Below are 27322 nucleotides of genomic sequence, written 5' to 3'. Positions count from 1 at the left end.
TGAAGTACTAGAAAACTCTGCTCTAGGGTATGTGTTTGTGGGATATGGCTGTCACCAGCAAATTCTTTTGTCTTTACCAAAATGTCACTTCCCAAGTAAACCTAAGGAGATGTCTTCGTATTAAAAGTACTTGGAGGGGCGCCTGGGTGGCTCAGTGGGTTAAGCTGCTGCCTTCGGCTCAGGTCATGATCTCAGAGTCCTGGGATCGAGCCCCGCATCGGGCTCTCTGCTCATCAGGGAGCCTGCTTCCTCCTCTCTGCCTGCCTCTCTGCCTGCTTGTGATCTCTGTCAAATAAATAAATAAAATCTTTAAAAAAAAAAAAAGTACTTGGAGATGACAATGAAATTTTAGTCCTAAGAAAATTTGGGTATTTATATTAAAGATTGTATCAATTTGGATTTCTTTATAGGTGCCAAAGAACGTTCTGAGATCTATGAAGCATTTGAAAACATCTATCCTATTCTAAAGGGTTTTAAAAAAGCCTGAGTAAGTCACTCAGCATCTCACATTATACTGGTTTGAGTGTGTGCATAAGCCCAGCGCAAACCACTGGATTGTAGATTTTCCACGCAGATTTTGACTTTATTTGTTAAAGGATGATTCTATAGGAGTATCCATGCCTAAGAACTAAAGAAACTTCTTTTTCAAAAATGACGTGTATGTTATTTTAAAAATGGAAAAAGTAAACACTTCAGAATTTGAGAGATTTAGGGCCTTGCTAGAATGATGTTAATGATATTTAATCATTAAAATTTAATATTCTGCTCTTGTGAAAGATTTAGTCTGTTAATGTGTTCTCTGAAAATACACAGGAATATACAGAAGTTTCAGATAACTGCATAGAATAGATCATATCTGCAACATCATCTGGCAGGATAGAAATCGTGTCTATTTTTTTGCCTTTTAAAATATTGAGGGATGGTCCTGGCCACTATACAGGCACTGTGAAGGATCCTGTCAGAATACAAGTGAAACGTGAAAGTCTGAAACCTTAAGACAAATTAAATATCCTTTTGTTTGAAATGATCAGAGGAAATTATTCCTCTTGCTTAAAAGAAACTTTGGGGAACCATTCAGGTTTAGCGTAAGCTAAAACAGCTTAGGGACTTCTTGCTTTCTTGTGCCTTTAAAATTCTATGTCATGGTATTACAATAGACCAGATTGGGAGGATGGAGCAAAGTGTTTGGATGCAAGACCTAATTAGATTGCGGAATCCTCAGAATTTGATGGAGATGTGCTGGTTCTCAGGGAGAGATGGGGCTAAGAGGACTCATGGCTCTGGTTCCCAAGTGGTCAGGGATTCTATTATGTCTTGCATCAAGATGAGGAAACCGATTTGTGAGGAGGGAGAGTTCAGTTTCTGACCTGCCAAGTTTGTAGTGGTCCCCTTCCATCGCTTTATGCCTCTGAGGTAGCTGCGAATCTTTGGGTGTGGTACCTGGGCGAGAAGTTGCAGCTAGAGAATTCAAGGCAGTTATCACTTGACAGCAGCCTACCAAAAGAATCCTTGAGAGTCACTGGTCTAGGTAAACTGACTTATAGGGACTCTTTTCTTTTTTCCTTCTGTAGTGTGGAGGCATTTTCTTTTTTTTTTTTTTTTAATCTTTTTTTTAATCTTTTTTTTTTTTTAAGATTTTATTTATTTGACAGAGAGAGATCACAAGTAGGCAGAGAGGCAGGCAGAGAGAGAGGAAGGGAAGCAGGCTTCCTGCTGAGCAGAGAGCCCGATGTGGGACTCGATCCCAGGACCCTGAGATCATGACCTGAGCCCAAGGCAGTGGCTTAACCCACTGAGCCACCCAGGCGCCCCCCTGGAGGCATTTTCAAACACGAATTACTCTGCCTTAATCCTCCCACACACCCTATTTACCTCCACAGAAAGTAATTTGGAGTAATCGAATTTAATTAAATTCTACCTAGTTCAAATTCTTTCTCAGAGCATGGCACAGAGTAGAATGTTGGACATTAATTTAAAATTCAGTTTTCAGAAAGAGAACTTAGATTTCCACGTTTAGCACGATTGTTTCCACTTGTTAAACGTATGATTCATCCTCCCGACTTTGGGTAGGTGCTGTATCTCCATTTAACAGATAAGAACGCAAGTACAGAGAAGTTATGAATTTGACCCAAATCACAAACCTATAAAGGAGGTGGGTGAGCCCAAATACAGCCTCTCTCCACGACCCAGCCCCCACACCCGACTTCACTGTACTTTCAGCAAATTTAAAACCACCCATAGCGAATTAAAGAAATTCCCTTATTTTGTTCCCGTTTCCCCAGAATCCCTAGGGCACCGTATTGCTATTTCTTGCACAAGTTTGAGGCTTTAACTTGTAGCCTTGGCGTGAAGAAACGGATGATGACATTTTGCTTGGCTGACTCGCTCCTCTAACGTAATTCACGTAATTCACGCTTCGGGCAGGCTTCCCCCTCCGCAGACAGGAAGAGCAACAGCGCGGCCCGCCCTCCGGGGGCCGCGAGCTCGGAGAGGCTGGACGAGGGGCTCGTCGGACCCCGCCCACGCTCTCGGCACCTCCCCAGGCCCCTCCTCCTCGCCCAGGATGCACCTGGTTGAAAACAAAATCCCACGTGACTGGCTCTGCTCTCAGGCCATCATGGCGTCTCCCAGTGGGAAGGGAGCCCGGGCGCCGGAGGCTCCTGGCTGCGGGCCCCGGCCGCTCGCTCGGGACTTGGTGGACTCCGTGGACGACGCCGAGGGGCTCTACGTGGCTGTCGAGCGGTGTCCGCTGTGCAACACTACCCGCCGGCGGCTGACCTGCGCCAAGTGCGTCCAGAACGGCGATTTCGTTTACTTTGACGGCCGCGACCGGGAGAGGTACGGCAGCCGCCACGGCTCTATTGTTTCTTCCCTGGGTGTCTCCTACTGCTCCTCGAATGGAGGTTAGAGCCTGGGGCTCGGGTCCGGGGCCCGGAGCCCCGCGAGAGGAGAGGGAATATGGGGAGGTTAGCCGCTTTGCTCCCAGGGGTCGGAGGTGGGGACCAGAAGAGGGAAGGTTGCGGTTTCCCCACTAACACCTCCCCCACCACCTCCCCGAGAGGAGTCGGACCCTACGGTGCTCCTGGGTACTAAAGGTAAGGGATAGATGGTGACCCTGGAGGAGTTTTCCCCTATTGCTGTCATAGGGTTAGATTCTCGGCACTTTGCTGGACTTTCATTTAAAAGCTGGGTTTAACCTTTCTTTATCTTCGAAAGCACGTTCATTCTGTAGAGGAGAGACCAGGAGAGAATCAGATAACTGATTGAGGAGGATTCGGCCATGGTGCCCTATGTCACAGCTGGACCTTGTTAGGAAACATGTTTATTCTGATGTGTGAAATAGGACTAGCTAGTTGTTCCTTTTCCCCCTCTATGCCTCCAAAAAATCACTTTGGATATTAAGGCATTTGGCGATGTTTTGGCTTTATTTAAAAATCCAGACTGAGAGGCATAAGCCCTTAGTTAAGAGAATTAAATATCAAAGCATGTTTTGGCCTTGTTTTGAAACTAAACGCAGAGCTAGTGGTCTCTGGTTAAGATAATTGAAAAGTTAGTGTGATTAACTGCAGGATCTCAGCTTTTGTTTAGTGTCATTGACAGTAAGGTAACTTTTTGAGAGCGAAAGTTCAAGTATTCATTTACAACAACCCAGTAGGTTTTTATCTCCAACTTACTGTTGAGGACACTGCACAGTAAGTGCCTTGCCATGGTCGCACAGATAATAAGCATAGGGACCAGAATTAAAATCCAAAAAGCCTGAGTATATCGTATATCATGTACGTAACCACAGGATTGTACAATCTCTATATTTGGAAACATTTTGAGTTCCTAGTATTTCTCTCATCATAAATGCAGTTTCTTTTGAGTTTTGTATGGTATCTTTTTAGTTCATTACTGTGTCTCATTGATGCACTTGATGGCTTTAGAAATTGCTGATGTAATAAGTGATAGCTTTAAAAATTAAACCAGTTGTTTCACTATAAGACTACCAGGCATGAGATGGCAGTGTCTAACTGATGGAGTTTATCAAGGTTCGGTTCTGGCTCCAGTTCTCTATCTCTACTTTTTTCCCAGATCCACTGCCATGATTTAAATAATGGCCATGCATTAAAGATGCCTGTCAGACTTGTATCTCCAACGCAGACCTCTTTGAGATCCAGTAAGCAGCTGCCTACTGAACAACTATTTCTAAATTTGTAATAAGTATCTCCATTTTAAGATGGCAAACTGAACTCATGGTTTTCCATGATGAATCTTTTCCTCCCATGCTCATCCCAACCCAGTAAATGGTAACTTCATTGTTCTTTGATACAGGTCAAAAAAACCTGCCTAGCCTTCCTTGACTTCTCTCTTAACACCACCATATCTAATTCCATCACGAAATTCTGTTTGCTCTTTAAAACCTATCTAAATATTACCCTTTCACTATTTCCTGGTCTGATCCATGAGAGGATTATTGCTTCTTGAGTTTCTGCTTCTACCCTTGCTCCCTTATAGTGTAATTTCCATCTTGCAGCTGAAGTAACACCACTCCTCTACTCTACAAATCTTTGATCTTGCAAGGGTTTTTTGTTTTACCCAAAGTAAAAAAAAAAAGGTGAAATCCTTAACAGAAGTTCCAGATTGTCTGTTCCCCTCTGATCTCTTTTTTCCCTTACCTACTCTGCTGTACCACCCTGGCCTCCCTGCCAGTCTTCAAACATATGAAGAACACTCCTGCCTCAGGGCCAGTGCAGTCTTACTCAGACTGCTGAGAGCTCTTTTCTCCCAGAAATCTTCAGGGCTGCTTTCTTTGTATCCTTCAGACCTCTGCTCATATGTTAGAGAAGCTCTCTCTAACCATTTAATTAAAATCGTAACCTCCTTTCCCACCTGCTTTGTTGTCTTCCATAGCACTTAGCACTCGCTTATGATTTACATGTCAGTTTGTCTAACTGCCCCCGCCCCCAACTCCAGTGGTGGAAGCTGTAGGAAGACAGAACTTTATCAATTTTGTACTCTTTTGTATCTTCACATATAGAATTAGTAAAGATTTATTGAATGATTGAATGACACTACCCCTTTTTCCTAAACTTAGTCTGATCCTAAGCCATTTCATGATTATCCATCGTCATCTATTTGTTACTAAAGCCAGAAACCTGGGAGTTATTCTAGACTTTCCCTTTTTTCTTATTACATGTCTTTAAGTCATTGGCAAGGCTAATTTGATTTGCTCCAAAATAGGTCTTGGATTGGTTTGCTTCTAGTCCAGACAAATATCATTTCTTTTCTGACGACTTATTGGTTTCATTTCATTTCATTTACCCATATAACTCCTCCACACAGCAGCCACAGAAATGTAAATCAGATAATGTCGCAGTTTTGTTTAAATTTCTTGGTGGCTTCCCACTGCACTTAGAATAAAATTCAAGCTCCTTACTGTGGCATGTAAATTTTTATTTGATTTGTCTTCTGCTTATCTTCTAACTTTGGCTATAAGTTTGGATTTATGTTGCATTGAATTGAATCCACACTCCACCACTTGCTATGTGATTTTGAACAAGTTTCTTAATCTCTCCTATGCTAATTTAGGTCCTTTGAAAATGGGGAGGGAAAATCTAACTTCATAGGTTTGGTAATGATGATGTAAGAGTGTGCATTAAAGTACTTAGCATGATGTCTAGCATATATTAAGTACTCAGAAAATAAACTCATGCCATCTTCCCTCATACTTCTCTGTAGTCACAAACCTTCTATCAGATCCTCAAACATACAAAACTTTTCCACCACTGGGCTTTTTCCCTTGCTGTTCCTTGTGCCTGAACACTTTCCCTTCCGATTGCTGCTTTGTCTTTCAACTCTCACCTTAAATGTAACTTAATCAGCAAGGCCTTCCCTGACCTTCAGTAAGATATATTCCCACTTCCATCTCCCCTCCGCCATGCCGTCATTTTCTGTTGCAATACTCTGTTATTTCATGATACTGAGCATGATATATGATGTTATTTATTCAGGGAAGATACCTGCCTCCAGAATGCAGTTCCGTGACAGTGTGAATTCTGATTTTGTTCAGTCAGATCACTGGTGCTGAGTGTGGCAGCAGTGGATAGCACATGGTAGGCATATTGTTGAAAGAATGGCAAAGGCAATACCACTTTCAAAACTGAGATCAAGGGCACCTGGGTGGCTCAGTGGTTTAAGCCTCTGCCTTCGCTCAGGTCATGATCTCAGGGTCCTGGGATCGAGTCCCGCATCGGGCTCTCTGCTCGGCAGGGGGCCTGCTTCCTTCTCTCTCTCTCTGCCTGCCTCTCTGCCTACTTGTGATCTCTGTCGAATAAATAAATTCTTAAAAAAACAAACAAACAAAAAAAAAAACTGAGATCAAAATTTTTTGCTAAATCTGAACATTAAAGTGAATTTTCAGAAGAGGGGTTTGTAATCATGGATTTCTTTTTCTGACCAAGCAGACAAATGAAGAGCAAATACCAGAATCATCCAGAATTTTTAGAGATAAAAAAAATAATTTTAGGGTTCAGGGATGACAGGACTGCCACAGTGGTCTGCCCAGCCCGCTTCACTTCATTCTCCATCTTTCCCCTTTCCCAACTGTGCATTCCTTATTAAGTGGAATGTTTTGTTTTCTTTTTTTTTTTTTTTTTGTTCCCTAGTACAGTGCCCAATATCTAGTAGGATGTAAGAATCTCTTAAGACCCAGGACCACTGTCCTAATAGTAAAATCATTTTTAATGTGCTCTCAGTGGGCACAGCTATCTGCACAAAATACCCTAGCAAGTTATAGAGGAGAAAGGTCTCTTACTCTCCAGGAGTTACACTTAATACTAATATGCCTTAAGTTGTGCAGGTCATAGCTTGATTTTGAAATATTCTCCTGTTCTCAGTATTTATGAAAAATTTTGTATTCTCTGCTTTGCTGCCTTCAGTCTCTCATACTTCATAAGAAGCCCTTCACTAACTTCAGGAAAACACTTAGATATAGAATGTGGACACTACAGCACAGTTGGAAAACTCTTGTTTAACCTCCGATTTCTTTTTGGTAAATTAGCCGGATTAGCTGTGCCTCTATGGATCTTGAATGTGATGATGTATATCAGAGTTCTTATAAATTTATTTTTTCAGTCTTCATTAATAGACTAGCTGAATGTAAAGGTTCTAAGAGTTTAGCAGTTCAGAGAAAATTAGATTTCAACAGTCTACCTCACAACAATTAGTTCCTTTGTCTCCTAAGTAGGGAACATGGGTCTTCACATAATTTTGTGGACTGAATGAGTTTGGCAGATAGATTGATTGAAAAATATCTAAATGAATATTTTATTGTTGTTATTCAGTGGGAAGATTTATAATATTGGTATCCTCACCAACACTGTCCTGTCCTCATCTCCCACCTTGGCCCCATTCCTAAAACAATACCCATTTTCTTCTCTGATTTTTATCTGCCTTTTAACTTGTATACTTCTTTAAGAGATGAAGAGGAATGATATTAAGCAGCCCTCTCAACACAGTCTTATGTGAATTTTGATTAACGTTTTAAAATTACAGGGCTTTTTACCGGCATAATTTTCTGGATTTACATTTATTTGACACCAAAAATAATACTGTTACCCAATAGATAACTGACAAGTTAAACTAATCTTTCCACTCAACCCATAGAGTGGAAATTGGTTACCAGTTTATGATAAGTGTAGGAATGAGATGGGGAACATAATCTGAGGATAATCAGAGACTGTAGCATCCCAAAAAGTCTGCCTGCTGGTTTAGGAACCAGTTATTTTAACTTGTGATCAGAAAATAAAGACATTTATAAGCATATGAATATTGCTTTTATAAGTAGGTTTTCAGAAATGATGGAGAATTATCTTCACTTAGGACTTTTAAGAGTATATGTTATACTTTTACCAGAAAACAAATACAGGTGCTAAATATATTGGGTGGTGGGATATAAGACAAGCAGAAAATTTTAAATGTTATTGAAGATTTCAAAGGGAAGACACATCCAATGTCCACAAATTATTCTTTTTTTTTTTTAGATTTAATTATTTATTTTAGAGAGCAAGGGAAGAGGCAGTGGGAGGCGGGGAAGGAATCTCAGGCAGACTCCCTACTGAGTACAGAGCCAGACCCCAGGCTGGATCTCACCACCTTGAAATCATGACCTGAGCTGAAATCAAGAGTCGGACACTTAACCGACTGAGCCGCGCAGGTGCCCTCCCATCTCCGCCCAGAATTATTCTTTAGATATTTCTGTTCTCCAGATCTTTTTGGTTGTCAGTCGACGTAGCCTCTAAGAATCTACTGTCTTGAGAATTCAGTTCCAAACCCACATTTGAATACCCTACTCAGTTTGTCAACCTCTCTTCTCTTTTTGACTGTGTCCTTCAGGAAGGAACTCAACTGCCATCCCATGAAGCTTAGTAATTGTGTTTATACCAACATATGTACGTCTGCTAAGAAGATAACAGCTTCTGTTTCAATCAGTATCAGTGGCTACTCTTATCATTATGCCTTCTAGAATTTGTAAAAGGCTTTCACATTTATGATCTCATTTGTTCCCTACCTCAAACCCATGAGTTATGAACCTATTTTTAACATGAGGAAATACAGAGTATTTGTATCTTTATTTACTCCTGGGCGCTCTCTGCTAATTCTTAAACTCTCTTCCAGTTCTGAACTATATTTTTATATATGTAGTTCAGTTTAATACATTAGTGAGATTAAGTACAAAATCACTCATTGCAATGAAGAAAAAGGGAAACTAGCATATGTTATGTACAAAGTTGCCTGTACCTTAATGTTCACATTTATCTTATTTAATCCTTGTAACCAAGTAGGATAAGCCTTATTCCTGTTTTACGAGTGAGGAAACTAAACAGTGCTTTGTTTCTATTTTCTTTTAATGACTTATCCTTCATTCCTGCCAGTAGAGTATATTTTTATCCTATTTTCTCATATTCTAAGTATTCTAACATGATAAAAGAACCATCCTGATAAGGATCATGGTTTTTTTTTTTTTTCCATATTGCATTTGTCTGTAAACCTTCCTTAGGCATACCTTTGTATGCCTAAGGAATTTAAGGAAGAAAAATTTGATGACTAGGAATTCTTACCATGTTAGTATCTTTTTTTTTTTTTTTTTAAGATTTTATTTTTTTGACAGAGATCCTAAGTAGGCAGAGAGGCAGGCAGAGAGAGAGGGGGAAGCAGGCTCCCCGCCAAGCAGAGAGCCCGATGCGGGGCTTGATTCCAGGGCCCTGAGACCATAACCTGAGCCCAAGGCAGAGGCTTAACCCACTGAGCCACCTAGGCACCCCCCATGTTAGTATCTTAATTGAAGAAATATTTAGTTCTCTAACCATCTCTGCTTACATAAGAGAAAGATCTGTGCTCTCACTGCCTTATTTCTAGAACCAGAAATCATCATTAATTCTTCTAATAAACCTGTGCCCAAATCAGAGATGGGAAATCTTCTCCACTTTCTTTTTTTTTTTTTTTAATATTTTATTTATTTATTTGACAGATAGAGATCACAGGTAGGCAGAGAGGCAGGCAGAGAGAGAGAGAGAGGAGGAAGCAGGCTCCCCGCTGAGCAGAGAGCCCGATGCGGGGCTCGATCCCAGGACCCTGGGATCATGACCCGAGCCGAAGGCAGAGGCTTTAACCCACTGAGCCACCCAGGCGCCCCTCTTCTCCACTTTCAACCTAAAAACTGGTAGTACTTATTTCCCCTTTTAAATTTAAGGACCCCAAGGACTATAACCTGACTCCGGAGACCCAAGAACTTAAGTACTTTTAGGGGATTATGTATGTATTTTTATGGTATATATGATCCTCTGAGGAGAAGCATGAGAAATTTTGATTGATTGATATCTTTCTTTTTCTGACTGTAGATGGACATATCAATATTGTAGAAAACTAAAATACCTAAAGAAGGAGAATTTTACCCATATTTTCACAGCTCTGTTAATAATTTGTTATGTTTCCTTCCAGACTTGTTGATCTGCATGTGTATGTGTGTGCTTACAGATTTTTTTCATTTGGAAAATAAAATATATACATACCGTGTGTATAGTGTGTTGTACCTTTTTTTTTTTTTTTAACTCAACATCTCATAAACATGTCTTCAAAAATACTATAATCTCCTGCATGGCAATATAGTATCATTTGATAAATTGTCCTATTGGACATCAAAGTTGTTTCCAATTTTTGCTATTATGACCGATTTCATGATTGGTGCCTTCAGATATAAATTTTCCTCCTCATCTCTGATCTGTTTCTTTGAGCTGCATTAACTGGTTCAAAGGGTTTAATATTTTTAAGGCTCTCAACTCCACATTTGAAAGGTTATTATTTCTTTCCTGCCTTTCTTAAAATTCATTAGTGTTTGTCTCTTAGACTTTTCTGTTGCCATATTCTTAGGCACAAAGTAAACTTATGTTCCTAGGATGAGGGCAAGGACAGGGCAGCCAGATGGAGAGATTAGTTATTTTAGGAAAGGACATGCTTAGGACATAGTAAGTACTCAACTTGTGGATGTTATGAGGATGTTAATTATCACCTAGACTTAACCGAATTAATGACTTGGATCCCTGATAGAGTGCGCAGCCTGGTGCCGGTGTTCTGGTGGTGTGGAGCAGAGTTGTGTCAGTGGTCCAGCGTGTGGGTAGATTCGCTCAGTTGCCTGTGATTGTGGCCCTGGAACAGTGTGGAGAGAGAGGGCTCACACTCCTAGCTGACACCTCAGCAGCAGCACACCCCTAACCCCATTACCCTGCCTGCTGTGTTGAAATGCTTTCATGCAGGACAAATTAGCTCTTTGTCTTGTGAAACAGCAGAATTCCCTCTGCCTGTCATGCCTTCCTTCCCTTCTCAGGGCCGGCTCTAACCCATCCCCAAGTCAGCCCAGACAGGCATGACGCCCTGAGCTGGGCTGTGTGCCGATGCTGGGACCACCCCCGTACCGTGGGACCACCAACCCCTATTCTCCTCTGTCCCCACTGCAGGGGAACTGTTTAAAAGTTAGTTTAAGGGAGTACTTTTTCTTTTTTTTAAGATTTTATTGATTTGACACAGAGAAAGCACAAGCAGGAGGAGCGGCAGATAGGAGAGGGAGAAGCAGACCCTCTGCTGAGGAGGGAGCCCAATGTGGGGCTCGATCCCAGGACCCCAGGATCATGACCTGAGCCAAAGGCAGATGCTTAACCCACTGAGCTACCGAGGTTTGCCCAAGGGAGTACTTTTTTAATTGGGGGGGGGGGGGAATCATAGCTGCAAAGTATGGGAGAATTTAGGAGACAAAGTCCATTTAAGGAAGTACTTTTTTTAGGGAAAAAACTATTCTACATGTGGAGGATTTTTGGTAAATACAAGGCATTTTTAAATTGGGAGAGAAAATCTGGTGGTGTAAAATCCCCGGAGCCTCGTACAGTTTCATTGGCAGATTCCTTTCAGGAAACAGCCCAAAACTAGAGCCATTCGATAACAGCAAAAGAATTGTAAATGTATCTGCATAAAAGTTTGAAAAGTTCTGTAGAGCAGAAACACACTTTAGTCAGAAAGCAAAGTGAGAAAAAGTAATTTCATGATGTTGGAAAGAAAAATGGCTAATTTTCCTAATAATCCTTAAAAAGCTACAGAAAAATGAACAAGAGACATGGGAACAACAAAAGAGAAGTAAGTAGCCAATAAGATAGGAAAGGGCATTCAACACTTTTAATAGTGAAATAAAAGCAAAAAGACAGATTATGATCTTTGGGGGAAGAGGGGGGGCGGCCGGTCAGCTTAGCAAAGACTAAAAAGTGTGCAATTTGGAGAGAGTGAGATACTCACCGTTGGTGGGGTTGTAAATTATATGAAATGATTCTGAGGAAATTTAAAGATAACTGCCAGAATTTTGTATGTAAATACCTGACCCAGCAGTTTCTTTTATTAATAGGAATTTCTGAGAAACCTAAAAGCTTTAAAGTTTGTTTCACTAGGAATATTCACTTATAACATTACTGATAATAGTGAAAATTTGGAAGTGATGCCAATGTTCGTCAATAGGAGTTCATATAAAACAAATATAGGATGTTCATTCACTGAAATTCTGTGTATTGTTGAAGAATGGAATTAGTTAGTATGTCCTGACATGGAAAAGGACACAAGATATTTTATGTGAATAAACCCTACTTTGGAAGATAGTACATAAAATATTCCTTTCCTCCCTGCCTTTTTTTTTTTTTTTTTTTTTTTTTTTTTTTTTTTTGGTAAAATATGTATCCTTAAACCTAGTTTGGGGGCTCCCTGGGTGCTCAGTGGGTAAGCATCTGCCTTTGGCTCAGGTCATGGTCTCAGGGTCTGGGATCGAGCCCCACATCGGGCTCCCTGCTCAGTGGAAAGTCTCCTTCCTTTCCCTCTGCCCCTCCACTCCTGTTCTCTCTCTCTCTCTCAAATGAGTAAATAAAATCTTTAAAGAAAAATCTAGTTTGAATAGGATGACTGCATTAATCTTTCTATTTCTTGGAAAACCCTATTGAGAAAGCACAGAATTGTGGAACGAATTTATCTTGCCATGAGTAGGGGGGACAGAGAATGCAGAGAATGGATGAATGTGCAGATGGGCAGTCGAAATGCTGACCCGGCCACATTCCTTGACCTCATCTGCTGTTTAGCTTTGTGAACAACCACCTATTTTTAATCTCCTTCATGAAGAACACCAGTACTCATGACGTGGTTGATACAGTAGGAATGGTTATCTTTGTTTATTATCCCTGCTGGTGACTGTATGTTTACATTTAAGTTGGTTTGTTTTTAATGAAGCCCAATAGAACCGGCTTAGTGTAAAGCTGGAACAGGGTTGTTTGTCATCCCAGTTCGCTGTAGTGCCAAGTGCATTCTACAACAGATCTGAGGGAGAGCTTTTATAGGCTCTAAAAACAAGATTTTGTCTTCCATGTCAGTCTTTGTTTGCCTGGTTTGATGAGTCTTGTGAGTTCATCACTTCCTTCAGGTTATCAGAACGTGAATCACCTTATTGCATCAGTGAGGTAGAAGTAAATACCACATTAGTTTCTCATTTTTGATATGTGGAGATGGAAGCACGTAACAGTATGTCAAGGAATACACAGCTGCAGAATATATAATTAGATTTATTAATCTTCTGACAGATGTTTTGTTGTAAGTTGCCTGATAAAGTCATGGATGAATCTATGAGTTTGTCTCAGTTCCACACTGGTTCTGAGTGTTCTGCTGCTTCATGCAGTTCCTACCTTACCGTGCTGGTGTTGTGTATCTATGCTGCTCAGTGAGATAGCTCCCAGCCACGGGTGCTAGCCAAGTGTGGTTAGTGGAATGGAAGAACTGAAATTTTTTTTTTTTTTAGATTTTATTTATTTATTTGACAGTGAGAGAGAGAGCACAAGCAGGGGGAGTGGCAGGCAGAGGGAGAGAAGAAGCAGGCTCCCCCCTGAGCAGAGAGCCCAACATGGAATTCGATCCCAGGACCCCGGGATCATGACCTAAGCCAAAGGCAGCCTCTTAACCCACTGGGCCACCCAGGAACTGAATTTTTAATCTTATTTTAATTTAGTCACACAAGTATATAATATCACTTGATTTGCTTTTTTTTTTGTTTAACATACATTATACATTTTCAGTGACTGCCTATTAAATGGTAGGGTCATAATTAGAATATTTTATCCCTCCCATTTTTTTTTCTCTTTTTAAAATTGAAGTATAATTAACTTAGAGTGTTAAATTAATTTCAGGCGTACTGTACAACACAGTAATTTGACACTTCTATATGTTACTCAGTGCTCACCACAGTAAGTGTGGTCACCATCTGTCATATACACCATACAGTATTATTACAATATTGTTGATTATGTTCCCTATGCTGTACTTTCCATCTCTGTGACTTATTTCCTGATAATTGGAGTTTGTCCCTCTTAATTCCCTTTATCTGTTTGCTCTCCCCTCCCCCACCTCCCCTCTGGCAACCACCAGTTATATATAGTTCAGTATTTTCTTGTTTGTTTTGTTTAGATTCTACATATAAGTGAAATCATACGGTATTTGTCAGACTGACTAATTTTACTTAGTATAATACCTTCTAGGTCTATCCATGTGGCCCCAAATGGCAAAGTCTCATTCTTTTTTCTGGTAACATTCTCATATATATTTACCATGTCTTCTTTATCCATTCATCTATTGATCCCTTCCATTTTGAAGTAGGTAATCTTTGGAAATGTTTCAAAATGGGGTTTTAGAAATATTTTAGACTGCTATTAGTCTGGACCATTTTAAGGAAGTAATTTCTAGGTTTGTTACTATTCTGTTAAATTTTTAGTTTTCATTTAGGCTAAGAATTTGGGAGACTGCCACAAACCTAATCTTGGACTCCATACTATGTTACTATAGCATATGGCATTATCATGTGTTTTTTAAATAGCGAGCCACTGTTAGCTTGTTTAAAAGTCAGTTGCATGATTGTTAGTCATATTATATATATATATATATATATATATATATTTTTTTTTTTTTTTTTAATGCAGATCCCTATTAAGCAACAGGCCACATTTTAGGTACTCATAGCGCATGTGACCGGTGGCTCTCTTAGTAGCACAAATCTAGAAGATCTGAATGTCACTGTTCATCACCTTCAGCTGGTTGCATTTCTGGAACACAGTACTTAACAACTGTAGATACATATTCTTTCAAGTACACAGGGAACTTTTCACCAGGGCAGACCAGATGCAAGGCCTAAGATACTCTGAAATCAAAAGATTGAAATCTCACAGAGTACATTCTGTGACCACGTCAGAAAGTGGAAAACAGTTAACAGTAAGTTACCTAGGAAAAGCCCTCTATCTGGAAATTAGGCACTATACTTCTAAATAACTTAGAGGTCAAGGAGGGAATTAGTGGAAAATCAGGAATTCCAAACTAAAGGATACGAAAATATACCTATCAGACACTTTGGGGTTTAGCTAACACATACTTGGGAAATGTATAATTTATATGGTATAATTAAAAGGGAGAGGCTTAAAATGAATGATCTAAGTTTTCGTCATAAACTGCGCAAAGGAAAAAAAAAGACTAAACCCCAGTTAAGGTAACAGGAGAAAAGGATAAGAGGAGAAGACTGTATAGAAAATGAACTACAATGTGATATCTCTTCCTTTGATAACTTGTACTCAGTAACTTGTTAGCCCATAAGGACCAGCAATAAAATTAGTAAGAAAAAAAAAACCAACCGTGTACTTTAAAAATTACAAGTAACCAATTTATAGGTAAGATAAGGATTGAATTAAGCTAAATAATTAAAATCATGTTTATGTAAGAAGCCTCAACTTCCTTGAACTCAGATTCATTCTAGTGCTCTGATGTGCCTGTTTTGGAAGATAATTTAATCTGGGTGGGGTGAGGGGGTGGCTTCTAGACATATTTTATAAACCATGAAATAATTTTACTGATTGAACCAGCCAGGCACCCCTGAACCCATGCAAGAATTTTAAAGCTGAGAATTTGAACTTCATTTTAAAATGAGCAAGTGGCGTAAGCAGCTGTGTGCACACCCCCTTGAGAAGATGTGTGTTGACTGTCAGGACCCTGGCATCTCCAGAAGAGTGCGGAAGTGATTGGCTCTTAGGAATTTGCATAAGCTCACTGAACTGGAAAGAATGAACATTTAATAAAACATTACTCTTTTTTCTTATAGGTTTATAGACAAGAAAGAAAGGTTAAGCCAACTTAAGAGCAAGCAAGAAGAATTTCAAAAAGAGTGAGTTTCCCTTTTGCTTTTCTCTTGTCACCATGTGGTTTAATTCAGTGCTATGGTATGCAGACACATGGATGGCTGACTTGTTGAATTTAGGACACAGTCTCAAAGTGGGGAAGAGCAGTGCCTCTGGGAGAAGCAAAATAGAGATTATCAAGTTCCTGGAAATCATTGAGATCAGATCCAGTCCCTTTGCAGCAGGCACTCAGTGACTAGACACATGAGAAAGACCCCTGGCCCGGATAACTGATGTGCGGCAAGTGGGTCCAGAGCAGGCAGACAAGTGGTCGTTCCTGTAAGACATCACACCTTCCATTTATCTTTTGTCTTCTGGATCAGCGTTTTCCTAAGCATGGTCTTGGTATCGCCTACCTCAGAATTCGTTAGCTGAGGTAACAGTTAAAAATGCAGATCCTCGGGGCGCGTGGGTGGCTCAGTGGGTTAAGCCACTGCCTTCAACTCGGGTCATGATTCCAGAGTCCTGGGATCGAGCCCCACATAGGGCTCCCTGTTCAGTAGGAAGCCTGCTTCTCCCTCTCCCACTCCTCCTACTTGTGTTCCCTCTCTCACTGTGTGTCTCTCTCTGTCAAATAAATATATAAAATCTTAAAAAAAAAAAATTTTTAAAAAAATGCAGATCCTCGATCTTCTACCCTCAGCTGTTCTGCGGTCTGGAGGGGAAGGCCCTGGCATCCGCACCCCTGACGAATCCCAGCCGCTGATTTGAGCATCGTCCGTAGAATCTTCTCTCCCAAACTGACCTAGTCACTGTTCTCCAGATGCACCCCAGGTCTCTGTAAACATCTATGAGCAGATTAAATCTTCTAAGATGCCCTGCGTTACAGAACCCTGCTTAGATTTATTTAAGTCATTTCTCTAACCCAATCACAGAAACTTTTGTTTCTTCCATAGAACACTTCACTCCACAAAACAGATTTTTACAGATGCCGGCTTGTGCCATTTCTTCAGGAACCGAGCATCACATTTTAGATCATGAATTCTCTTGTAACTGTTATTGTTAATAAATGTGACTGATAGAAATTACTGATTATGACTGAGGACAAAGGCTCTGGCTCTTACTGGAAATTGTAAATATTTACAGAAAGGTTCTGGGCAGCATTAAAAGTGCAAAGAGAAGGAAATGAGAAAAAAATAGAGAATTTGGAATTTGGAAAACATTTTTATTTTTTATTTTTCTAAAGATTCTATTTTTAAATGATCCCTGCACCCAGTGTGGGGCTCAGCCTCACAACCCCAAGATCAAGAGCCGCGCGCTCCACTTACTGAGCTGGCCAGGGACCCCGGAAAACGTTCTTAAGTGCTTGAGTCTCACTTTGGTATTTGCCGACATTTTTAAGAACTTACTTTAAAAAAATGTTGATTTTACATTTTTGAGCTTCACAAAATTTATTACTGTCTTTTTTCTGTGCAGAGTGTTAAAAGCTATGGAAGGAAAATGGATAACAGATCAGTTGGTAAGCTGTAAGAAGTATTTAAATAATAATATTCTTTATACTTGACGTTACATGCTTTTCAGTTGGTAGTGCTTAGAATATCACTTTGAATTTAACTTTATTTTAATCATTTTTTGGCAGCCCTCTATTTGTAGTGTGGGCTCTCAAATATTTTATCTAGATGCCAAACACAGAGTACTGGCAATTAATTACAGAGCCATTATAAAGGGTAAGTACAAAGTCTGATATTGACATAGGAATACAAGAATGACGAACTATCCTTTTTGAAAAAACTTACTCATTGTAAACATACACTCCCTACACAGATTGATGATTAAATGTGAAAAGTAAACTCATAAAAATATTAAAATATGGGAGAGTATTTACAAATGTAACCTACAGATGAACAGACCTTTATAAGCCATAAAGGAAAACATCTTCACAGACTGCATAAAAGTTTTAAAGTTCTGTATGTTGAAAACTCTAGGCAAAATGAACATAACTGGGAAAAAAATGAGTATAGCATATGAAAATAAGGGGTTCAGGGGAGGGTAGTGCTGTGAAGTGTGTAAGCCTGACGATTCACAGACCTGTACCCCTGGGGCAAATAATACATTATATATTAATAAAAGTAATTAATTAAAAAATAAAATAAGGAGTTCGATTGATAACACTTTTATTCCGTGTTGGTGGGAGTATACATTGATGTATTTGGTTGGAGGACAAGTTGGTGGTTTGTTGGGGTGTTTATGGTTTTTTTCTCACACGTGGTATTTTCGGCAGGTTTCCTCCTAAGAAAATACATGAATGCAGAGATTAATGGATAAAGAAACTGATTGACCAGAGTGTGGGTAGTGATCCATAAATATCTTAAAAGCTCATTAAACAGGATGAGATAACTGATACTGTGTAGCTGTCCAAAAGAATCCCTAGTCCATACATATTGATACGGAGTGATATCCAAGAGTTTTCTAATGATAGAGCAAACAAAAAGTAGGCTAGGATAAAGTATGATTCCCTTTGTGTGTGTGTTTTAAATATAAATATACTCTAAAAAATCTGAAAAGAGGGGCGCCTGGGTGGCTCAGTGGGTTAAGCCTCTGCCTTCAGCTCAGGTCATGATCTCAGCGTCCTGGGATCAAGCCCCGCATCAGGCTCTCTGCTCAGTGGGGAGCCTGCATCCTCCTCTCTCTCCTCCTGCCTCTCTGCCTACTTGTGATCTTTCGCTCTGTGAAATAAATAAATAAAGTCTTTAAAAAAAATAAAATTAAATTTAAAAAATTTAAAAATCTGGGGTGCCTGGGTGGCTCAGTGGGTTAAGCTGCTGCCTTCGGCTCAGGTCATGATCTCAGGGTCCTGGGATCGAGTCCCACATCGGGCTCTCTGCTCAGCAAGAAGCCTGCTTCCCTCTCTCTCTCTCTGCCTTCCTCTCCGTCTACTTGTGATCTCTCTCTGTCAAATAAATAAATAAAAATCTTTAAAAAAAAAAAAAAGAAGTCTGGATGTTCACAGTTAGGAGTCAAAGTATGCTCTTACCAACCACATTATGAAATGAGGACGGGAAGCCAATGAGGAACACAGGGATGGGGCTTTCTGCTCAGCAGGGAGCCTGCTTCCTCCTCTCTCTCTGCCTGCCTCTCTGCCTACTTGTGATTTCTCTGTCAAGTAAATAAATAAAAAATCTAAAAAAAAAAAAATTTAAAAATCTGAAAAGATACATATCAAAGTTTAATCTCAATTACCCCTGAAGGAGTCAAGCTAGTGATCGCTTTATTTTTTCTCTTCTGTGATGTTTAATTTTTTTTTCACAATAAGCATCATACATAATTTTTAAATACTTGGAGTTATCAAAACAAAATACACTGTATGGGAAAAGACTATTTATAAAGAATCCCATCCCCATTTTTCTAAATTCCATGTACTGTTTTCTAATTTTTCTATCAAAAATGTCAGTATTGCTTCTTGAAGACTAATACTGTTTACAAGTGAGGACGTCTCCTGGCTGTTTCATCTTTGAGTCAGTCCATGGGGTCCCATGGGTCTGTTCTCAAGTGTCCCTCCAGGGACGGTGGCACTTCGTACCTGAGGCAGCTCTGCAGTCTGCTCTGTCTTATACTGTCAGGCTCCTTAGGCCGGCGTTAGACACCATAAATATTTGAATGCTGTTTTAAGCTTTTTTTTTTTTCTTTTAGATTTTATTTATTTATTTGACAGAGAGAGATCACAAGTATACAGAGAGGCAGGCAGAGAGAGAGAGAGGGAAGCAGGCTCCCTGCTGAGCAGAGAGCCCGATGCGGGACTCGATCCCAGGACCCTGAGATCATGACCTGAGCCGAAGGCAGCGGCTTAACCCACTGAGCCACCCAGGCGCCCCAACTGTTTTAAGCTTTTAATTATCCACATTTATAGAGGCATTATAGAATAGGTAATCCTACTTTTTAACTGACTACCAGGTTGCATTTTTACTGATCTTTTATTCGTCTTGGGGGAGAAAACCTTCTGTTTTTATTGAAGTTTTGATTATTTTGCAAGTAATAATTGTGTATTGTGTTAGTGAGATAATACAGTGATGTTAATGTTCTCCTCAGTAAATAGCATGAAGAGTTTAGAGCAGTGCAGCCGTAGAACTTTCTGTGGTGATGCAGATGTTCTGTGTCTAAACCCACCAGTATGGTAGCCATTAGCCACATGTGGTGTTGAACACTTGACCTGTGGGTAGTGTTGAGTAGGAACTGAATTTCATGCAATTTCATATGACTTTTAAATAGCCACATGTGGTCACTAGCTGTATATTGGACAGAGCAGGTTAAGAGCATATACTTTGCCATTTTTCTCTGTCGTCATTAACACACGAAAGAACTATGTGTATTTCTTTCTCTCTGTCTTAATTTCTGACCAGCTTCTGCACTGAACCAGAATAACACTTTGTTTTCTCATAATCCACTGTAGTCACAAAAGTTATAATAAATATATTGGTCTTTTCTTCATTATGTTTTCTAAGATATGCCTCAAAATAATGGTGATCCTAGGTTGATAATCCTGTTACTCATAAGAGACCAACATTTGTGATATTTTTTGCATACTTTTTTTTTAAGAGATGGAAAATAATGTCCTGCAAGATGAGGATTGAACAGCTGAAACAAACAATATGTAAAGGGAATGAAGAAATGAAAATAAGTAAGTAATCTGTCCCCCTTCTTCTAGACCTAATAAAGGGCTAGTGTGGAATGTCATTGGCTTCATAAGCTAGGGAGACAAAGAGAGGAGGGGCGGGAAGGCAACAGCAACCTGGAAAGGTTTCCTGCTTGCCTTGCTCCTTTTGTCAAGCATTTGTATAAGAATTTTAAGTAAATATTTTTCCAAATATCTGTATTTTATATACACACATACACACAAATATAATGACCTTTGAATAAAGTACTTTTCTCAATTAAAAAGGTTAAGGAATACATATTTCCCATTCACCTTCGCTAACAGGAAGCATGGTACTCAGTTATAATTATTAGTTCACTCCAAAACCACAGAATATTGGCTTTTTCTCTCCATTAGTGAATCTCATGTACATTTTAATCTGTATTAATCTTACATTGTATTTGTGTACCTCATCCTTCATCGTAAATGGTTGTCACATTTTAGGAGAGTCCTCTTAGAAACCCTGTATCCTTAGACATATCCCGTCTGTTTCTGAAGATCATTGTTTAAAGTTCAGAGTGAGTCACTGTCATGCCTTATGACTCCCTTTCTTGTCTGCTTGTTCTTTCAGAAGCAAGTATTTTATAGTGGTATGTAATAGAGCAAAAGCTTCCTTTGAAAATGTTTGTCCTCATAAAGGGCTCCTGTGGAGTTTCACAGGATTAGTCAGCCCGAGAGGAGGGCCTCGTGGAGAGGAGCTGCTCAGAACCACACACAGCCGGTTACCCACGGAGCTTTGCGTGCGCCTCTGCAGGCTCTGGTTCAGCAGCAGCGTAGCAGCCTGTGACTGACCCCTCTCTCCCCATCCTCCCATGAGGCTCACATGTGCTCCCAGGTGTCTGTGACCCTCCTGGAACTGCTGGATTCACTGAGTTTGTGCCTTGCCTGATGAGCAAGTTTAAATCTTTGATGAGCTGAATTTCACAGATTCCTAACTCCCCAAAACAAAACGACCACCACAGAAAAGATTTGGCCCTAGATCAGTGGACCCTGTGAGAGTGCTTCCCATCCCTACAAATCCTCAGTCACCTGGTGATGCTTGTACCATCTAGAGAGAGAATCCTGGGACCCACCTTGGACGTAGGAAGTTCAAGTCTCATGTGTGGGGCCAGGGTCAGTGGTTCTCAATCTGTCTGTAGTAAAAGACCCATTTTCTCCCTCTCTGATTTCTAATCTGCCATAAATTGATCCCAGTACTTTTGTAAAATACAATAAAATGCTAGGAAAATGATTGCACACTTGAATGGTATGTCCGTGTCATATTGCCATGTCACAGAGAAATGTTGCTGAGCTTATTACTCTGTATTTCTGTACCTCTCTTGTCTGACTGGTGAAAGTTTACTGACCGGCCCAGATCCAGGGGCCACACTTTGAGTAGTACTATTCTGGGTGGCACTGATGACTTACCAAGGGATGGGAACCACTGCTCTTTAGAACATAAATGCAGTCTAGTTACCACCCTTTAGACGAGACTCAGAAAATTCTGCAAACAATTTTAGGGGAGTTCATGAATTCCAGAAACTATGCATGGTCTCAAGTCCACAGATGAAGAGCTTGTTACTCAGCAAATAGTATTTCTTAAAAATTTTGTTGTTAAAAATATCACATATATTCAGAAAAGGTCATATATTATAAATTGTAGAACCTGATGAGTGTTTCTCCAGAATCTTTTGGTATTATGTGTCATGATACAGAATAATACAGATATGTTATATGGTATAGATAAGGAAGTTGGATTGTATGAACCTTTAAGGTTGAGTCGATCGGTGTTATAAAGTTACTTATCCAGACAAGCAACAGTAGATGACAGAAATAGTGTCAGTGTTTTTATGTTTAGGGAGTGATGGCATGGAGAGAAGGACAAATGAAACTCTTGAGTACTGAGTCTGCACGAGTGCAGATTAGGTGACTGGTGATCTCCTGCCACCTGGGAAGGGTCATGATATCAAGTTGGAAACTGTTTTTTAAAAATCTGACCACCATGACCAGGGGCCTTGGCCAGACATTCATTTGAGCACTTGTAAAGAGCTCAGTAGTGGTCATGAAAATGAGTGAGCTTGCTGGAAGATAAGTGTGATGGAACCAGCGACTTAAACATTAGAACATCCACACTGAGCGAGAATGGTAAAAAGAATGCACAAGTGAGGGGAAATAAAATTGCGGGAAACCTTATGCCTGCAGCAAAGTGCCTAATAGATAGCCAGATAGCCAGTAAGTTTTTCAAACTGGATTAGATACCTTTTCTGCCCGCCATGGTTATTCTTCAGTGCTTACCGTTAGGTACCTTCTGGCTTAAACTTGATAGTTGTTGAGTGATTCTTTGAAATGATGACTACAGATGGAGACCCGGAGCCCTTTCACTGGTGGGCCCCTTTGATTCATTTGTTTACATAAGCTGAACTCCCAGTTTCCACTTAGTGAACATTATGTAGTTAACCTGATGGAGGTTTTGCTTTTGGTTTAAACCGCAGGAAGATGCTTACCCTTGGGAGGTGGGTTCTGCAGTCCCCAGGAGCTATTTATAGAGTTAATTGTTGGGTGTGATTTATTTCAGATTCTGAAGGCCTTCTCAAAACCAAGGAAAAGAACCAGAAGCTCTACACTCGGGCACAGCGGCACCAGGAGAAAAAGGAGAAGATTCAGAGGCACAATCGCAGACTTGGTGACCTGGTAGAAAAAAAAACCATTGACTTAAGAAGTCATTATGAGCGTCTGGCAAAACTTCGGCGATCTCATATATTAGAGCTCACCTCGGTCATTTTTCCAATTGAGGAAGTAAAGACTAGTGTGAGGTACAGTGAGTCTTTTGACTCTAGGAATAGATCAAGTTTCAGAGCAAGTATATTTCAAATATGGCAGCACCTCATTTATCGGGTTTGTTTTGGGGTCATTGGCTTTCCTGGTAATGAAACTGAAGTCTTATCTGCTTCAGCAAACAGTACACACTGCATGAAATTGGGGAGGCTGCCAAGGTGGAGGGTGGTGGCCCTCAGAGATGTGGGGCCCTCACTTGTTGACTGACCTGTTGAGACTTAGGCTTTTCCTGGTAACTAGATGCTGGCAAGCAGTGAAGACCATGAGTTTAGTCTTAGGCTCTAGTGCGTGGCTACCCTCAGGAGTCATCGGATGGACGAGACTGTGGTTCCCCACCGGCATGTTCATCAGAGTCACTCAGGAACTTTTGAAAAATACAGGTTCCAGAGGACACACCGTCCGGTCCCCAGCCTATCTCGTAATACCTTTTTTTTTTTTTTTTTTTAACTTCCCAAGATGATAATTGATGTTTGAAAACTGCTACGGAGGAGTTCATTTGCTTTCTCACTAACCATCAGGTTGTTCCACTTGAGGATTTTCCTGTCTCTTTTGGTTGCCCTCACTGCCCAGCTTCCTTCCCCGGCTGGCCGGTGGACTGTGACTTGTGAGGACCATTACTCTGCCTGCTCCCTCTACTTCACTGTGTCCTTTCGGCCTCTGCCCGAGTTAACTTCCTAAAAGCCTAGAGGTCTCATTGTTTTTCTGGCTTGAAACCCTGCTCTCTACCAAGTAATTTTTCATTAGTAATAGTAGTAATTAGTAATTAGTAATAGTAGGCAAATATAAAAATAAAAAGGCTGATTCAAAATAGAGCAGAATAGGAAGTTTAGAAATAGACTCTAAGGTAGCCTCTTGGGTCAGTGAGGAGAAGTTAGGGTATAAAACAGGCGACCAGGCCTTTGGGGAGGAAAAAGCTCATAAAACAGAAACATTATGGTAAGTTAGAATCTTTTTTTTTTTAAGTTTATTTTATTTTTTTCAGTAATCTCTACACCCATAGGGCTCCTCACCCCAAGAGTCAAGAGTCATGTGTTCTTCCAACTGAGCTGGCTAGGCAGCCCCAGTGCTAAATTAGATTCTGATGGACTAAGGTATCAGTGTTAAAACACAGTAAACAAAGACATGGTCTTAAGACACTGTCTCAGATTTGAGGAGACCAGGGAGACCAACAGCTGAATGAGAACTTGCAGAAGAGAAAACATGGAGAAAAACTTTCTCCTCTCTGTGCTGTTAAATCTTTTATAGCAGTATATGATACTATACGCTGATACTTTTTTAAAGCCCATAGTTTTGAAGTTACTTCTGTAAAAAAGTTTCTTGTCCATTCACATTTCTCAAACTTGTTACATGGAAGAAGGAAGAAGCAGAAGTGCCGCTCAGAACTGGCCGTAGTGCCCCGCTCCCCTCCCTGTGACTGCCAGGGCCCTCGCCCCACAGGCATGGGGTGGCTGGAGGAGAAAGGATTGAGAACAGAACCTCAACTTAGTGCAGCGCAGACACCCTCCCCAGTCTGCCCCTTTCCCACCTACTTTTCCTACACTGACACCAACCCAACGGCAGGGATCGTCTTGTCTCTGCGCCGCCGCTGAGCACACACTGTCCCCTGTGCACACACACACCCCCGCCCCCCACCTCTGGTGGGGCGTGCTGACTTCTCGCGCCTTCCCACTCTCCGGGCCCTCAGTTCAGAGCACCATCCACGCTGTCACAAGTATTTCTGTGTGGATAGTAACACTGCATTTCCCTTTTGCATGGTGCGGACATTTGTACTGACGGCCCAGAAGCCATTGTGGGTCAAAACTGCTACCTTGACAGATGTCTGAGCAGTGACGCCAACTGTGTCACCTGCCGTCGTATCCTACCGCATACTTGCATTTTCTGAGAGAAAAGCGTTTCACATCAAGGACGCTCTGGATGAAGCAGTTGAAATCATATTTTTATTTAAATTTTATTGTCTTGATCCTTGTGTACACATCCTTTTACTCGACCACACGATGAAATGGGAAGTGGGCAGAAGCTCCTTTGCTCCGTTCTGAAGGGCCGCAGCCGGCTTACCAGAAAGCACCCGAGTAAGTTGCAGGCGGGACGAGCTGGTGTGTGCATAGGACACTGTTTTTACTTGAAAGAACTACTGCAAGACTTGGCTGTGAAAGAGATTTTCAGAAGTCTTGACCGGTGCTGTTTTGCTGTGTGTTTCAGTGGTTAACAGACAAAGCCACTCTTCACAAATTTTCTTGTTTTGAAAAGTACAGCGTTTTGTTTTGTTTTCATAAAAATATATTGTGTTAACATATAATAGGTTTATTATTTCCAAATGAATGAATCATTTAAAATTTTCTCAGATTTCTAATACAGGCAAATATCAATAATCTGCCCATCACAAAAGCTCTTTGGGGTTCTCCAAAAATTGCAAGTGTGTAAGCATGAGACCAAATAGTTCGAGAACCAGATAGTGAGGCGGCAGGTGCCACCCTCTCACATCGGCGCGGCCTTCTGTGCCACAGCGGTTTCAGCTTCATCTCTGATAGAGTTACTTACCTCTGTATATTCCAGTTAAACTCCTGTCCTCGCGTGTGCATCTTTCATGTTCTGCTGGTCAGGCAGGCAACTTGCATGCTCTTTAAAACCCATTCCCTTGAAATCTGTATGTGTGTTCTGATTTTCAGAGATCCCGCAGATGTGTCCTCGGAGAGCGACAGTGCCATGACCTCCAGCACTGTGAGCAAGCTTGCCGAAGCCCGGAGGACAACTTACCTCTCAGGAAGATGGGTCTGTGATGATCACAACGGGGACACCAGCATTAGCATCACAGGGCCTTGGATTAGCCTTCCCAACAACGGGGACTACTCTGCCTACTACAGTTGGGTGGAAGAGAAGAAAACCACGCAGGGGCCTGGTGAGAATCAGAATAGTCTTTGAAAACTTAGAAGTACGTATGGTTTTTAATTGAGGTAAAATTTACGTAACGAGATGAACAGCTGTAAAGCGAACAATCCCGCGGCATGACGACATTCGCCGTGTTGTGTGTCGGTATCCAGAGCACTGGCATCACCCCAGACGGGCACTCCAGGGCCTGGAGCTGCCATGCCCCTGTCCCCTCTGCTCCCCGACCTGGGCAGCCCCTACAGATGAGATCAACTTATGATGGTTCAGCTTACAATTTTTTTATTTTATGATGATGCAAAAGCGATACATGTTCAGTAGAGTTCACGCTTTGAATTTTGAATTTGGATCGTTTCCTGGGCTGGTGCTGTGCATGTGTACTCTCGGGGTGCCAAGCCCCTGAGGCCCCCAGGTAGCTCTGTGGCTGTGAGGGTGCACAGCCGGTGGAGACACCGATAACTGTTTCATGTTTCACTTCCAGTACAGCATGCAGTGCATTGCGTGAGATGTCCAGCATGTTATTATAAGTAAATGACTTTGCCCAGCTGTAGGGTCAGTGTTCTGGGCCTGAGTCAGGCAGGCCGGATGAAGCTATGGTGGTAGTTGTTTAGGTGCCTTAAATGCATTTTCAGCTTAGGATATTTCCAATTTACAATGGGTTTATCAGGACATAACCCCATCCTAAGTCGAGGAAGATCCATAATTTTGTTTTCTGTAGGTCTAGAGGTATCTTGGATATTTCCTAGAAATGGGATCATTCAATGTGTGACCTTTTGTGTCTGGCTTTTCTTAAATAGCGTAGTATTTTCAAGGTTCATCCATTTTGTGGCATGAATTAGCATCTCATTCTTTTTATGACTGGGTCATATTCCATTGTATGTAATGTGGATATACCACGTTTTATATCCATTTTTAGGTATTTCACTTTTGGGGGGCTGATACTGCTTTATTTATATAAAAGACCTCATTAGTTAGTATATTTAGCCAGTAGAGTCTTGTTTTTGTAGTATCTTTGTAAAAAGCTTATTTTTAGCAGCCCGAAATGGAGATAGAAATTGCCCAATAGAAAAACCCTTTAAAACTCCAGTAGCTTTCTTTGGTGGAGAAAAGATTGTTCATTTAGTTATTTAGCAAATACATAGTGAGTATGTGCTTTCTGTTACGAACGGTGCTAGGTGCTGGTGAGACAAAGTGATGTCACCAAGACAGGTGTAGCCTAGGTGAGGCC

The 27322-nt window shown here is 40.8% G+C and overlaps 2 protein-coding genes across 4 annotated transcripts in view; both read left to right on the top strand.

Moving 5' to 3' along the window:
• The window catches only part of TBPL2 (TATA-box binding protein like 2), a 28267-nt gene extending 27569 nt beyond the window's left edge, over positions 1-698 (top strand). Inside the window, exon 7 of the mRNA XM_047738032.1 lies at positions 411-698. Coding sequence (XP_047593988.1) covers positions 411-487 — 77 coding nt within the window. The 3' untranslated portion in view covers positions 488-698. The remainder of the gene's footprint in view (positions 1-410) is intronic.
• Positions 699-2589: 1891 nt separating this feature from the next.
• Positions 2590-27322, top strand: part of ATG14 (autophagy related 14) — a 36825-nt gene continuing 12092 nt past the window's right edge. For all 3 annotated transcript variants that reach the window (XM_047736137.1, XM_047736136.1, XM_047736135.1), the window contains exons 1-6: positions 2590-2838; positions 15692-15754; positions 17184-17226; positions 20301-20382; positions 22952-23189; positions 25878-26107. In XM_047736137.1, the coding sequence (XP_047592093.1) occupies positions 2618-2838; positions 15692-15754; positions 17184-17226; positions 20301-20382; positions 22952-23189; positions 25878-26107 (877 nt within the window). In that variant the 5' untranslated portion in view covers positions 2590-2617. The remainder of the gene's footprint in view (positions 2839-15691; positions 15755-17183; positions 17227-20300; positions 20383-22951; positions 23190-25877; positions 26108-27322) is intronic.

Source organism: Lutra lutra, chromosome 7 (assembly GCF_902655055.1).
Source record: "Lutra lutra chromosome 7, mLutLut1.2, whole genome shotgun sequence".
Taxonomy (NCBI): Eukaryota; Metazoa; Chordata; class Mammalia; order Carnivora; family Mustelidae; genus Lutra; species Lutra lutra.
This window is presented reverse-complemented; position numbering and strand designations above follow the sequence as displayed.